The sequence below is a fragment of the Equus przewalskii genome, chromosome 24, assembly GCF_037783145.1.
Source record: "Equus przewalskii isolate Varuska chromosome 24, EquPr2, whole genome shotgun sequence".
NCBI lineage: Eukaryota > Metazoa > Chordata > Mammalia > Perissodactyla > Equidae > Equus > Equus przewalskii.
In genome coordinates, this window is record NC_091854.1 from 23,339,929 (window position 1) to 23,355,159 (window position 15,231).

At 35.5% G+C, this 15,231-nt stretch overlaps 1 protein-coding gene across 1 annotated transcript in view; it reads left to right on the plus strand.

The window, feature by feature from the left end:
* Window positions 1-15,231, plus strand: part of LRRIQ3 (leucine rich repeats and IQ motif containing 3) — a 204,388-nt gene that overhangs the window by 102,800 nt on the left and 86,357 nt on the right. Inside the window, exon 5 of the mRNA XM_070592138.1 lies at window positions 3,429-3,579. Coding sequence (XP_070448239.1) covers window positions 3,429-3,579 — 151 coding nt within the window. The remainder of the gene's footprint in view (window positions 1-3,428; window positions 3,580-15,231) is intronic.

Here is a 15,231-nt window from a genome sequence, read left to right on the forward strand (position 1 = left end):
CCTGGATACAGGTCTCCTCGCCCAGGACTTATTGTTTTCTTATTTATTTGTTTAATGACTTGGCTGGACTATTTTATTGAACTCTATTTCCCCTATGTTGGGCAGCATCTGATAGTGTTCCTTAGAGGGCACACCCTTGGCCAGGTGCAGTTACCCTTGAGGTTAACAGTGATTTTTGCAGAGCTCTCTTTTTTTTTTTTTTTTTTTTTGAGGAAGATAAGCCCTGAGCTAAATGTTGCCAATCCTCCTCTTTTTTTCTGAGGGAGATTGGCCTGTGCTAACATCCGTGCCCATCTTCCTCTACTTTATATGTGGGATACCTACCACAGTATGGCTTGCCAAGCAGTGCCATGTCCACACCTGGGATCTGAACTGGTGAACCCCGGGCCACCAAACAGAACAAGCACACTTAACTGCCAAGCCACCGGGCTGGCCCATGCAGAGCTCTCTTTGATTGTCTCTTTTTCTGATTTCTCTGTTATGTTGTCTGAATTTCTTTCATATTACAACTATTATTAGCCTCCATTAATTGCCAGCTGATTATTGTTTTAACAATGCTCTGGGAAGTCAATTGCTTCATAATCTGATCCTTTTAAAATTAGGCCCTTTGCAAAAGTAATCTTTGAGGCTAGTTTTCACAGTTTTTTCCTCATCCCAGATGGGCTCTTCTTAGCTGTCTCTTCTGGTTCCCGCTGGTAAACTTCGAGATATTTTACAGTTTATCTTTCTATTCTCAAGGAACTCCCAGCCTACTCTTAGTTGTTTATCACTTGCTGGGGGCAAGGGCAATCAGGGCTCCAGTATTCTCTACCTATTGCACCTGCATTAGAGCTTCTACCTTGCAAGTGAGGGCCGAGTGGAAGACAGCCCAAGACGTCTCAACCATTCTTGCCTGGAATATATTCTCTAAAACATGGACCTGGACTAGGGTGAGTCTTGGGGAATTACTCTAGCTCTCAGCTGGGAGGGTCTTGGCTGTGTCTACTTAGAACGGAACTTCTGTCAGTCTGAACTTGGGTGGGGGGAAGGTAGAAAGAAAGGAGAGAGCAAGTTGTTTCAATGTCATAGTTTCTCGCTGTTCTTATTGAGATTTAATAGATTTTCTTGAATAAATGTTTGTTTGTTTATTTGCTGTATATGCTTCTAGGACAACTTCTAGAGATTTTTAAATGGTTCTTTTTTAAAATAATTTTAATCATTTATGGTTATTTCACTGGGAAAAAGGATCCACAGACTTCTTGCATCTGTGCTCCAGAAATTGTCTCCCCAATGTGATCTTTTTCAAAGCTACTCATATGCTCAAGACTTTGCAATGACTGTTCATTCCAATGACCTTCTTCCTGTTCCTCAAACATGCCAAGTGTCTTCTTGTCTTCCTAAGCATACTTCTGCCTTGACTTTTGTATTTGCTATTTGCTCTGCTAGAATGTTTTTCTGAGATTCCCACTATATCTTGTTTCTTCTCAGCAATACTACCCCAGATTAGCCTATATGAAAAGCAATTCCCTTATTATATATTTAGTGTTTTATTTCTGTATGGTCTAGCTCTACTTATGAGAGAATGTAAGCTTCATGGTATTAGGGACTTTCTTCACATAGAACATATTGGTCATTTTCAGAATACTACTTTTTCATGAAAATCCATTATTTTCTTTTGTCAGTTGAGTTACCACCAGCAATTTCATTAGCTAGTTTTATTTGCAGCTAAGTGTGTTCATATGATCACATTTTTGTTACATTTTGTAATTTAGCAGAAGTAATGAGTATAATTGCTGCTTTGGGTGCTTAAATGGTAATTATACCCACTTTGTTATCGTGTCTTTCCTTTCCCTTGGGCTAGAATGCATCAGTTACGTGGGTTCATGACAGTTCCTTTGAGTATGATGAGGCAAGATTGAATGACTTTATGGAGCAGAGCTGCCCCACCAGCTTAGACTGGTCAGCATAAGAGAAGAGTAAATTTCTGTCTTATTTAAGCCATTATACATTTTATTCTTTCACAGTATTTTACCCTAATTTGTAGATCATTAGTGAAATATTTTGAATGAAGGAATGAATATAAGGAACCCACTTAAAAAATCTGAGAGGAGTGACCCCATTGCGAAGTGGTTAGGTTTGGCATGTTCTGCCTCACGAGTTTGGATCCTGGGCACAGAGCTACACCACTCATCAGCCATGCTGTAGTGGTGACCCACATATAAAGTGGAGGAGGATTGGCACAGATGTTAGCTCAGGGCTAGCCTTCCTCAAGCAAAAAAAAGAGGAAGATTGGCAGCATATGTTAGCTCAAGGCTAATCTTCCTCAGGAAAGAAATATCTGAGAAATAGGAAGATTGTTTTTCTTGATTGATTTTGTTTTACTTCTATTTAATAATAATAGTAACATTAAACTTCCTACCTCATTCATCATTTTAATTCAAATTTTTTTTGCTATTGCATCATATAGAATAAATGCTATTGAGTTTTGGTAAGTTGTCTCCATGATATTTAAGTATTTTACTTGGATATCATCTCTTATAGACATATTTAAATAAGGATTGGCAACTGAATTTTATCTACTGCCTTTTCTACATCTATTTATGTAATCATACATATTTCCTTCATTAATTTGTTTATGTAATGAGCTTTGTAATACTTTATCATAGTGTTATTTTTTTACTTGCATTCCTAGATTCTTTTTATTAATATTCAGAATTTTTTCATCTGTATTCAAAGGTGAGATTGGTCTATGGTTTTATTTTTATTGCCTTATTGGACTATGTAGGACTTCCAGTAAAATGTTGAATAGGTTAGGTGAGAGAGGACACCCTTCCCTCACTTTTGATCTTAGAGGGAAAATATTTAGTACTTTACTATTTAGTATGATTTTAGTTTGTTGATGCCATGTTTTAGGTGATATTTTAGATATAGTGGGTTAAATAAACATAATATTAATATTAATCTCACCTATTTTTACCTTTTATTAGTGTAGCTCATAGAAAATGTAAAATTATTTTGTGGTGTACATTGTATTTTGTTGGACAGCACTGCTCTAGAGTAATTTTCCTAGCTGGAAATAAAAAGTTACTTCTTTACTGGAAAGGAAAAATGAAAAAGAGTTCATACGAGTTACCTTAGATTTCTGTAGATAATTTAGTCATGTTCTCCTTGTCATTATATTATAAAATGCATATCCAGATGTAAGTAGAGAATTTCTTGTGGGTTCATATCACCAGAGATTTCTCAGCACTCATTCATTCTTTGATGAATGTTGATGAACAAACCTTAGTACCTAAATAGTTTTATATAGTAATAATATGAAAACAAATATTACATTAAATTTACCACTTTGTTTTCTAAGATGTAAATGAACTCATGTGTAGTTTTCTTATTTATTTATTTTTCTTTTGGCAAAAGAACTAAATGACAATTTCCCCCCTTATGTTCAGACCCTTGTTTTTGTGTAAAAAGTATCAGGAAAAGCTTATTGATGAAACAAAATGGATTTACATACACAAAAGATTTGAAGATAAACTCTTTAAGGAACTCTTTTTTCCTCCTGAAACTAATATAACAGGAATGCTTGCGCATAGGAAACGTGTAAGTATAATTAGTTTGTTACTTTTTTTTGAAATATTTTTATTTAAGTTGCTACGGTTATAATTTATGTAGGATTAATAAGAATTTCTTCAATATCTTTTAAATGTCTTCCATTATATTGTTAATATTCATCTTGAGATTATCTTTATGTGAGGAAAATCATATAACATAATAAAAATATACTTTTTGTAGTGTATGAATTACTTGTACCATTTTATAATTTATGCTTTGTATATGTATGTTTTCTCATTAATTATTGCAAGTAGTTATTAATAGTAAAGTAAAATCACTTCTTACTACTGGAAAACATAGAGAAATATTAAGTTTATTAAAGGCTGATAATTTTACATACAGCATAATATTATTCATTGTTTTATGCTAAATTGTGTATTGCTTTGAGGGCACAATGGAAGTAGAAAGGAACATGTTTATTGAGTGCCTACTATGTACCAGGCACTGTGCTAGATATTCTGCATGTGATATATAATTTATTCTCTACAACTATGAGATAGGTATTTTTATTTTTTGTTTTTATATTTTAATTAATTAATTATTTTAATATGATAACACTGGTTTATAACATTATATAAATGTCAGGTATACATTGTTATATTTTGATTTCTAGATTACATCACGTTCACTACCCAAAGACTAATTACAATCCATCACTGTACACATATGCCTAATCACTCCTTTCACCCTCCTCCCACCCCTCTTCCCCTCTGGTAGCCACCAATCCAATCTCTCTATGTGTGTATTTGTTCTTGTTTTTATCTTTTATTTATGAGTGAGATCATATGGTATTTGACTTTCTCCCCCTGACTTATTTTGCTTAGCATAATACCCTCAAAGGTCCATCCAAGTTGTCACAAATGGCCAGATTTCATCCTTTTTTATGGCTGAGTAGTATTCTATTGTGTGTATATATCACATTTTCTTTATCCATTTGTCCCTTGATGGGCATGTAGGTTGCTTCCAAATCTTGGCTATTGTGAATAATGCTGCAATGAACATAGGTGTGCATATTTCTTTATGTGTTTGTGTTTCCATGTTTGTTGGATAAATACCCACCAATGCAATAGGTGGATCATATGGTAGTTCTATTCTTAATTTTTTGAGCAATCTCAATACTGTTTGCCATAGAGGCTGCACCAGTTTGCACTCCCTCCAGTAGTGTATGAGAGTTCCCTTTTCTCTACATCCTCTCCAACACATATTATTTTCTATCTTGTTAATTATAGTCATTCTGACAGGTGTGAGGAGATATCTCACTTTAGTTTTGGTTTCCATTTCCCTGACAGTTAGTGATGTTGAACATCTTTTCATATGCCTGTTGGCCATCTGTATATCTTCTTTGGAAAAATGTCTGTTCAGATCTTTTGCCCATTTTTTAATTGGGTTTTTAGTTTTTTTGTTGTTGTGATGTATGTGTTCTTTATATATTTTAGGTGTTAACCCATTATCAGATATATGGTTTGCAAGTATCTCCTCCCAATTGTTAGGTTGTCATTTCATTGTGTTGGTGGTTTCCTTTGCTGTGCAGAAGCTTTTTAGTTTGATGTAGTCCCATTTGTTTATTTTTTCTATTGTTTCCCTTGCCTGGTCTGACATGGTACTTGAACAAATGCTAAGACTGATGTTGAAGAGCATACTCCCTATGTTTTCTTCTATAACTTTCATGGTTTTGGGTCTTAGATTAAAGTTTTTAATCCATTTTGAGTCAATTTTTGTGCATGGTGTAAGATAATGGTCTACTTTCATTCTTTTCTATATGGCTGTCCAGTTTTCCCAACACCACTTATTGAAGAGACTCTCCTTTCTCCATTGTATGTTCTTGGCTCCTTTGTCAAAAATTAGTTGTCCATAAATGTGTGGGTTTAGTATTTAGCTCTCGATTCTGTTCCATTGATCTCTGTGTATGTTTTTCTACCAGTACCATGCTGTTTTGATTACTATAGCTTTATAGTATATTTTGAAATCAGGGAGTATGATACCTCCCACTTTATTCTTTTTTATCAGGGTTGGTTTGGCTATTTGATTTGCTGGTATTCTGTTGAGAATTTTTGCGTCCAAGTTCATCAGTGATATTGACTTGTAATATTCTTTTTGTGTCGTGCTTGTCTGGTTTTCACATCAGGGTAATGTTGGCTTTGTAGAATGAGTTAGGAAGCTTCCCCTCCTCTTCAATTTTTTGGAAGAATTTGAGGAGGATAGGTGTTAGGTCTTCTTTGAATGTTTGGTAGAATTCACCGAGGAAGCAATCTGGTCTTGGACTTTTATTTTTGGAGGTTTTTATTAGGGTTTCAATCTCCTTACTGGTGATTTGTCTATTCAAATTGTCTATTTCTTCTTGATTCTGTTTTGGAAGGTTGATGATTCTAAGGATTTATACATTTTTCCTAAATCATCCAATTTATTGGCATATAGCTTTTTGTAGTATTCTCATAATCTTTTGTATTTCAGAGGTATCCATTGTAATTTCTCCTCTTTCATTTCTGATTTTATTTATTTGAGCTTTCTTTCTTTTTTCCTTGGTGCATCTAGCTAAGGGCTTTTCAATTTTGTTTATCTGTTCAAAGACCAACTCTTAGTTTCATTGATTTTTTTTTCTACTTTTTTCACTCTCTATTCCATTTATTACTCCTCTGATTTTTATCATTGACTTCCTTCTACTGATTTTGGGCTTTGTTCTTCTTTTTACAGTTCCTTTACGTGCAGTGTTGGATTGTTTGCTTGAGATGCTTTTGGTTCTTCTTCCTGAAGCCCCCTAGTACATAGTTGTATATTCTAGTTGTAGGTTCTTCTGGCTGTGCTATATGGGACATTTCCTCAGCATGGCTTGATGAGCAGTACTAGCTCCACACCCAGGAGCCAAACCAGTGAAACCCCAGGCCACCGAAGTGGAGAGCGTGAACTTAACCACTCAGCCATGGGGCCAGCCCCTCTCCTTTGACTGCTTCATTGGCCCAATCATTGCTCATTAGCATCTTGTTTAATCTCTACATATTTGTGGCTTTTCTGATTTTCTTCCTATACTTGATTTCTGGTTTCATACCATTGTGGTCAGAAAAGATGCTTGGTATTATTTCAGTCTTCTTAAATTTATTGAGACTTTTTTTTGTGACCTAATATGTAATCTGTCCTGGAGAATGTTCCATGTGCATTTGAAAAGAATCTGTTTTCTGGCATATCTGTTTGGAATGTTCTGTATTTATCTACTACATCCATCTGGTCTAATGTATCATTTAAGTCCAGTGTTTCCTTATTGATCTTCTGTTTGGATGATCTATCCATTGTCATCATTGGAGTGTTAAATTGCCCTACTACTATCCTGTTGCTGTCTATTTCTCCTTTTATGTGTGTTAATAATTGCTTTATATACTTAGGTGCTCCTGTGTTGGGTGCATAGATATTATCTTCTTCTTGGATTGTTCCCTTTTCATTATGTGGTGCCTTTCTTTGTCTCTTCCTATAGTTTTTGTATTAAAGTCTATTTTATCTGGTATAAGTATTGCTACCCCAGCTTTGTTTTCATTGCCATTTGCATGGAATATCTTTTTCCATCTCTTCACTTTCTGTATGTGTGTGTCTTTAGGTCCGAAGTGTGTCTGTTGTATGCAGCATATATATGGGTCTTGTTTTTTATCCAATCGGCCACCCTATGCCTTTTGACTGGAGCATTTAGTCCGTTAATATTTAAAGTATCTATTGATAAGAATGTACTTATTGCCATTTTTTTACTTTTCTTCTCAGTATTTTTTAATAGTTCTTCTCTGTTCCTTTCTTCTTCTCTTGTTTCTTCCCTTGAAGTTTGATGTCTTTATTATTATGCTCAGATTACTTTCTCTTAATTTTTTTTGTGTATTTATTATAGGTTTCTGGTTTGTGATTATCAAGAAGTTCATATATAATAACCTATGTATATAACAATGTATATTAAGTTGATGTCTCTTTAGTTTGACCTCTTGCTAAATGCTCTACTCTTTTACTCCCCTCCTCCCACATTTTATGTTTTTGATACCATATCTAACCTCTTTTTTTGTGTGTATCTGTTACCCTCTTATTATGGAAATAGATATTTTAGTACTTTTCTCTTTGACCTCCATGTTAGCTTCATAGGTGGTTGATCTGCTACCTTTACTATATATTTGCCTTTACTGGTGATTTTATTGCTTTTTTTGGATAATTTTCTTATTCCTATTTGTGGGCTTCTCTTTTCTTCTTAAGCCCCTTTCGCATTTCTTTTAATGTTGGTTTCTTGGTGATAAACTTCTTTAGTTTTTGCTTGTCTGAGAGACAGTTTATCTCTCCTTCCATTCTGAATGATAGCCTTGCGGGGGAGAGTATTCTTGGCTGTAGGATTTTTCCTTTTAGCAGTTTAAATATATCATGTCACTCCTTTCTATCCATTAAAGTTTTTCCTGAGAAGTCAGCTGATAGCCTTATAGCGTTTCCTTTGTATGTAACATGTTGCCGTTCTCTTATAGTTTTTAGGATTCTCTCTTTATCTTTAATTCTTGACATTTTAATTATAGTGTGTCTTGATGTGTCTTGGTGTGAGCCTCTTTGAGTTTGTCGTGTTTGGTACTTTCTCTACTTTTTGTACCTGGACGTCTGTTTCCTTCCTTAGGTTAGGAAAAGTTTTCAGCTGTTATTTCTTCAAATAGATTCTCTTCCCCTTTGTCTCTCACTTCTCTTTCTGGGACAATTATAACATGGATCTTAGTGCACTTGATATTGCCCCAGAGGTCCCTTAGACTGTCTTCATTCTTTTCAAATCAGTTTTCTTTTATCTGTTCAGCTTCTGTGATTTCCTCTAGTCTTTCATCCAGCTTGCTGATCCATTCTGTATTATCTACTCTGATATTGAGTCCCTCTAGTGATTTATTCCAGTATTGTATTTTTCATTTCTGATTGGTTCTTTTTTATATTTCTCAATTCTTTGTTAAGTTCTCACTGAGTTCATCCATTCTTCTCCCCAAATCAGTGGTCATCCTCATGACTCTTTGTTTGAACTCTTTGTTGGGTAGATTGTTTATTTCTGTTTATTTTAGTTCTTTATCTGTGATTTTGTCCTGTTCCCTTACTTGGAATGTATTCTTTTATCACCTCATTTTGCTTGTTTCTCTGTGTTTAGATCTGTGTATTACGTAGGTCAGCTACATTTCCCGATCTTGAAGAGGTGGCCTTATGTAAGAGATGCCTTATGGGGCCCAGTAGTGTTCTTCTCTCTCGTCACCAGTTCTGAATGCTCCAGGAGCATCCCCTGTGTGAGCTGTGTGTGTTCTTCTGTTAGGACAGGGTTGTTTTTGCTGCAATGCCCCAGGAAGGCTAAGCTATCCCCCTGGCTGGGTGGTTGTAGTGCCTGGTTGCGTGTGGCTGCTATGGTGCTTTCAGTCACTCTGCTGGGCCTGAGGAGCCCTGGCACAGTTGGCTCTAAGGTCTAATAGCACATTCCTGATGCAGTTTTTCTGTTAAGTGAATATGCCTCCAATGTGGCTGGTTGCTAGGCTCAGGGGATTACAATTGCTGTAGACCTCTGGTCTGTAAGGCAGTTGTCAGCTCTCTCAGGGTTGCAGCTGAATGGGGCTGGCTCCAGGCATGGGAGCCCTCAATAGTTTTAGGCTTTGGAAGTTGGAGCCTATACCCTATGTGGCTGTTTGAGAAACACAAGTCTGCTGCAGCGGACAAGCCCCACTGCCCACAGGGCCACACACTCCATCAACACAGTCCTGCCCCTTGTATGTGCCCTGACCCACTGAAGTAGAGCCAGTTGTGCCACTTCAGAGCCCCCATACACTCCACCAATGCAGGCCCACCCCTCATGCACACCCTGCCCAACAGAGGTGGACTCACTTGCTGGGTTGCAGAGGTTCCAGTCACCCCGCCTATCCTAGCCCACAAGTTTCCTGAGGTCTTGTTGTTTGGTGGGCTGCCTGCCCTGGCTGAGCTGGATTAAATTGTTCCTCTAGTAGGTGGGGCAATCCCTGGGCTAACAGGCCAGGGGAAGAACTCCAATGGTTTCTGCTAGAGTCTGTGTCAACACAGCTATACTAGGTCACAATATTTGCTGCCACCAATGTCTCAGTCCCTGGGGAAGTTTCACCTCTCACGAGATGCACCTAGAGCCTATCAGGTGAGTCTCTTTTCACCAAAAGAGTGTGCACCTTTCTTTCTAGTGATTTCAGATTGCTTTCCAAAAATCAGTGAATTTGTGTGTGTGCCCTTTAACAGGATGCTTTTTCGGTATTTCCCATTGTAGTTAATAGCCAGCAAAGATAAGTATTATGACATTTGTCTCAGTTATGCTGAGTCCAGAAGCTGCTTATAGTGGTAATGCTCCCCCTCTCAAATCCCCCACTCCTCCAGGGAAAGCTTTGTACCTTAAGATTGCTCCTGGCTGGCTATGAAGAATTGCAGCTAGACAGTGATTTTTTTTTTCTCTGCAAAAATGAATTTCTGCCTCTTCCACCTCAGTCAGCACTGTCCCTTGTTGTGGAGGTTCTTTTTATCCAGTTTTCAATTCTCTCTCAGGGGTAGTTGTTCCAAGAGTAGTTGTAAATTCATTGTGCCCGTGGGTGGAGGTGAGTTCAGAGTCTGCCTATGCTGCCATCTTGATACAGTCTCCCAGATATGTATTTTTAATCTCATTGTTATAAATAGGGAGACTAAGGCTTGGAGGCATTTAGCTCCCACAGTTGAGTGACATTGCTAGTTCTTAACTCTAGCTCTTTTGACTCTAGAGTTTGTGCTTTTTTAATCTTTAAAATTTTATTTTGATTTGGACATTAAGTAATGGTAGAAATGAAGACTCGACATTGTAGTATAATTAAGTAGGATGAACTTTTTATAATTAGTAAATCACTGTGTTTGTGAGAAATAAAATCCTTCCTATGTGGACCTGTTCCTGAGGAGCCTAAGCTACAAATGTTTCCACTACATAGCATGATTAGAAGGGACTACAAAAGGTCCAGACTGTCATTAGTCTGATTTCAATGTAATTGAAGACATCTGTTCTTGATATAGCACAGGAATGTTCTGCAGACCCTTAAATCCCACAAAAGTTATCTATTGAATAAAAGCATAGGTTTAAAAGGCAAATGTATACTACTCAAAAGTTTTTCCTCATTAGCATTCAATGCCAACTGTATTAATCTGCTCCAGATGTTAGTATGCCATATGAAAGTATAAAGTTCATATGAAGTGTCTTTTGGCCCTCTATTAAGAATATAAACTCACTGATTTCAATCACATCACCTGCTTTTTTATATGCTTTATACATAAGAGATTTCCACTGAATCTTGTACAGTGATAACCAATTTGGATATGGATATGTTATATACTGATAACCAATTTGGACATAAATATACACACATATACACACACACATTACAGATATATGTATATATATATGTATTCATATAATGTATATTCATCTATATGTGTGTATATTGTGTTATGGCAAGTGACTATTATATGTGCATAAATAGGAATAAAATATTCATATTACAAAGGTTATTTTATTTAATATCTATAAAGTTGCATAGCACATACCATTGTCAGAGCTTTGGAAGTATTTTGAATATTATGAAACTTTTGGTAGAATATATTCATTATAAGGAGTTTACTAAAGCTCTTTGTTATTATTGATAATTCTGCTAACACATCATTATTAATGCCACTTATTAAGAATTATTCTTTCATATTCTATAAATATGTACATTGTCTTCTGCTTTTTCATTTTTTCTAGCTACCATTCATAAAAGATTATAGAAGTTGTCTTCAGCTCAATTTCTCAAAGTAATTGAAATGATTTTTAATTATAAGATTCATCTTTTAATCTTTACTCCTTTTATATAAAATTGTTCCATCTTCTTCTGGCTTCATTTGTATTCTCCTCTTCAGCTCACTTAAGTGATATACTATTCTCTTATTTTTACTACTCACATATCTAGTCTTTAGTGAATTGGAGCTTGGTTTATTAGAAACTATACTGATAACAATTGATACCATAGAGTGCATCAGAGAACTTAGGATCTGAGAAATATTAAAATGGTTAGGGAGTAGGGAAAGGGGTAAGGAGGAGAAAATATCAACATTTAATTCTGGGAGTTCATTAAAAAAATGCTATCATGAGCAAAGTATTGGAAAGGCTTAGTCAAGGATGGAATTTAAGTTTCAGTGATTAGATAAATTAATCAATGTATGAATCTGCTCTGATTTGAGGATGAAACGTGCTTGCATCTAAAGTGCTTAAAACTTCCCATATTCATGGTAATCTAAAATGGAAAGAGCCAGAGGAGTGAGTTCAAGTGAAATTCACTTAGGAAATGCCATGCTACAAAGCCAGAAGTCCATATAAACATCCAGAGTTTATGGTGTGAAAATAAACTGTAAATGAGCTACAGAACAAAAACTCAGGAGATGTGAGGAAGGAATCTGGTAAAAACTGGGTCAGAATAGAAGAAATTAAGGATCTGGAACAATTGCAAGGGACATTATTTATCCATGGCTTACAGATATTGGTCAAAAGTTAGTTGCTCATCTTGCAGAGTAGGCTGACATAAATATAGAATTATGGTGGTCAATTAGACAAAGTTTTAGGGAAACTTGTATATTGTTATAATGGGTTTTAGGGAAATCTAGATACTATTGTAGTGGATTATGCTGGGACACCCAAGAATATTTGAAATCTGCTTTGACATAGTCAACTCTTTTCCTCAAAGGTTGCTGAGTTAAATATATGTACAGGGAGTAATAGCAAACAAAGCAGTTCCTAACAGGTTTTGGACTATAATTCCATTGCAAAGCTGTAGTAACATAAGCTGAATTATTAGATATTCTTCGTTACCTATGTTGTGTTGGCTTGTATAGTTTTCTTTCACTTATTTCCTATAATGCAAATATGAATTTTATGAGAGATATAGAATGAGGAAAAGTCACAGCATTGGAGCCAAAAGGAAAGAGATTCAGAGGAGGGAAAAGCAATTTGTCATATATTTATCTCAGAGGTAGCCTAATTGCCCTCTTTGCTTCTACTCCCACACCCCCACATCTGAAGCTTCCTTAAGTTGGTTTAGTCATATGTTGTTAGAAAGGAAAGAAAGCATGTAGGAGGTAAGAAAGAGTGGTGCTAAGAATCTTTACTGTTTCAACCTCAGAGAAAGAAAGGACAAGTCTGCATGTTGTGGATCTCTATCCTCTTTAATAGCCCACCTCCTAGAATCATGGCGCAATTTTTTTCTGAGAACTTGAGCACCACCCTCCTGTGAGGCATGAAGATTGGAATTTCACACCCTTTGTCTTGACTCATCTGCTGGAGAGGGTACATATGTTCTCCTTGGTTATCAATAACATGAGGAAAAGGATCAAAAGGGCACGCCAATCCAATTTTTCTGGAAGAGATCTCTTAATTTGAACCACTTCTAATACATTGGGTGTTCGCATCTTGTACTCCTTTATGGCATCGTAGAGTTCCTGGAAACACAGAACATAATCTAATATAGCAGTCACCTATACTAAAGTAAGATTTGCTTTAGAACTGCTGATTTGGTTGAATTCCAGATTTCTTTTATTGTTTTTACCCTTGCTTCCAAAGATTCATTTTTCTTGTAATTAATACTGATAGAACTATATACATACCATATTGAATGCCATTTTTGTAAAACAATGTATAACAAAATGGCCTGAAATTGAATCCTCCTGTGATCCATTTCCATTAATTATTATGAAATACATTTCCCTAAGGGTTTATATGCTTATTTTTTTAAACCTGAGGAACTGTTTGTTTTTTAATATAATGTTTAATAGTGGTTCAAAAATATAAGCTAACTTTTTAATTATACCACATATGCATGAAAAAATACATGAAAGCATTGTCATCAAGATGTTAATAGTGGTAAAGTGGCAGAATTTTAGGTGATTATTGCTTTCTTTCTGACAGTTTTATATATTCTTTTTTTCCTAATCAGAAATCATGTTTCATTTACATAATAAAAACAATAAAAATTTTTCATTGTGGATAAAAAGATTTTACCTGCATTTTTATAACATAAATATAGAAATATTGCCTTCAAAATTCTCTTTTTTGTATCATATCCCACATTATCAGTTCTCTTTTTAATTAATAAACAATATTGTTAGAGCACTTGTAGATTCACAGCAAAATTAGTAGAAAGTTCAGAAAGTTCTCATATATTCCTTGTCCCCACACATGCACAACCTCCCCCACTACTGACATTCTATGCCACAGGGGTACATTTGCTACAATTGATGAACCTACCTTGACACCTTATTATCACCCAAAGTCCATAGTTTACATTAGGGTTCATTCTCGGTGTTGTACCTTCTGTGGATTTTGACAAATATATAATGACATGTATTCACTACTAGAGTATTATACATAATAGTTTCATTGCCCTAAAAATCCTCTGTGCTCTGCTTGTTCATCCCTACCTCCCCCTAACCCTTGGAAACCAGTGATATTTTTACTGTCTCCGTAGTCTTTTTCTTTTCTGGAATGTCATATACTTGGAATCATATAGTATGTAGTCTTTTTGGGTTGGCTTCTTTCAGTTAGTAATATCCATTTAAGTTTTCTTCTTGTCTTTTCATGCCTTAACAGCTCATTTATTTTTAACACTAAATAATATTTCATTGTCTGAATGTGCTACTGTTTATCCATTTATCTGTTGAAGAACATCTTGGTTGCTTCCAAGTTTTGGCAATTATGAACAAAGTTACTTTAAACATCCATGTGCAGGTTTTTGTGTGGACCTAAATTTTCAGTTTTTTTGGTGAATACCAGGGAGCATGATTACTGAATCATATGGTAAGAATACATTTAGTTTTATAAAAAAAAAATAACTGTCAAACTGTCTTCCAAAGTGGCTATACCATTTTGCATTTCCACTGGCAATGAATGGGAGTTCCTATTGCTCCATATACTCACCAGCATTTGGTGTCAGTGTTCTGGATTTTGGCCATTCTAATAGGTCTGTAATAGTATTTCATTGTTGCTTTAATTTGCAGTTCCCTAATGATATATGATGTTGAACATCTTTTCATATCTTCTTTGGTGAGGTGTAGTTCTCTTTTTACCATTAGAAAAATGAGTTGTACAGAGCACAGCCTGCATGACAGGGTGAGGTTGCCCTAATTTTATAAATTCAAGTAACTAATCATATTTGAATTTTTGTTTTATTACACCTTCTTTTAAACTCAGATAAATATGTTGATCAAGGGCTCCATAACATTATAAGCCAAGAAATAGTGAATCTACTTTTGCTCTCTGCTTTGTCTAGTTTAGCAGTAAGTGATACTAAGAAAGTATTGAGAGGGTTGACCTTGTATCAGATTCAGGAGATGTGGAATGGGTCACCTCATTTATTTTGTAGGGTGTTAAAAAGAAACTACTTGTGGTCAGACTTTTCTTTAAATTTCATTGTTTTGTGAAGTGAGTGTCTCCTTATACTGGAAACTGACCTTTATTATCAATGAGCTTCTGGGATGTTGTTCTAGATTATATAATTCTAAGAAAGGAGCTTTAAAATGACATTCTTACACCTTCTCTAAAAATTCCCCATTGTTATTGTCTAACAGTCATGTGGGGCCCCTTCAGCAATACAGTTCATTTCGAATGGATATTTTGTG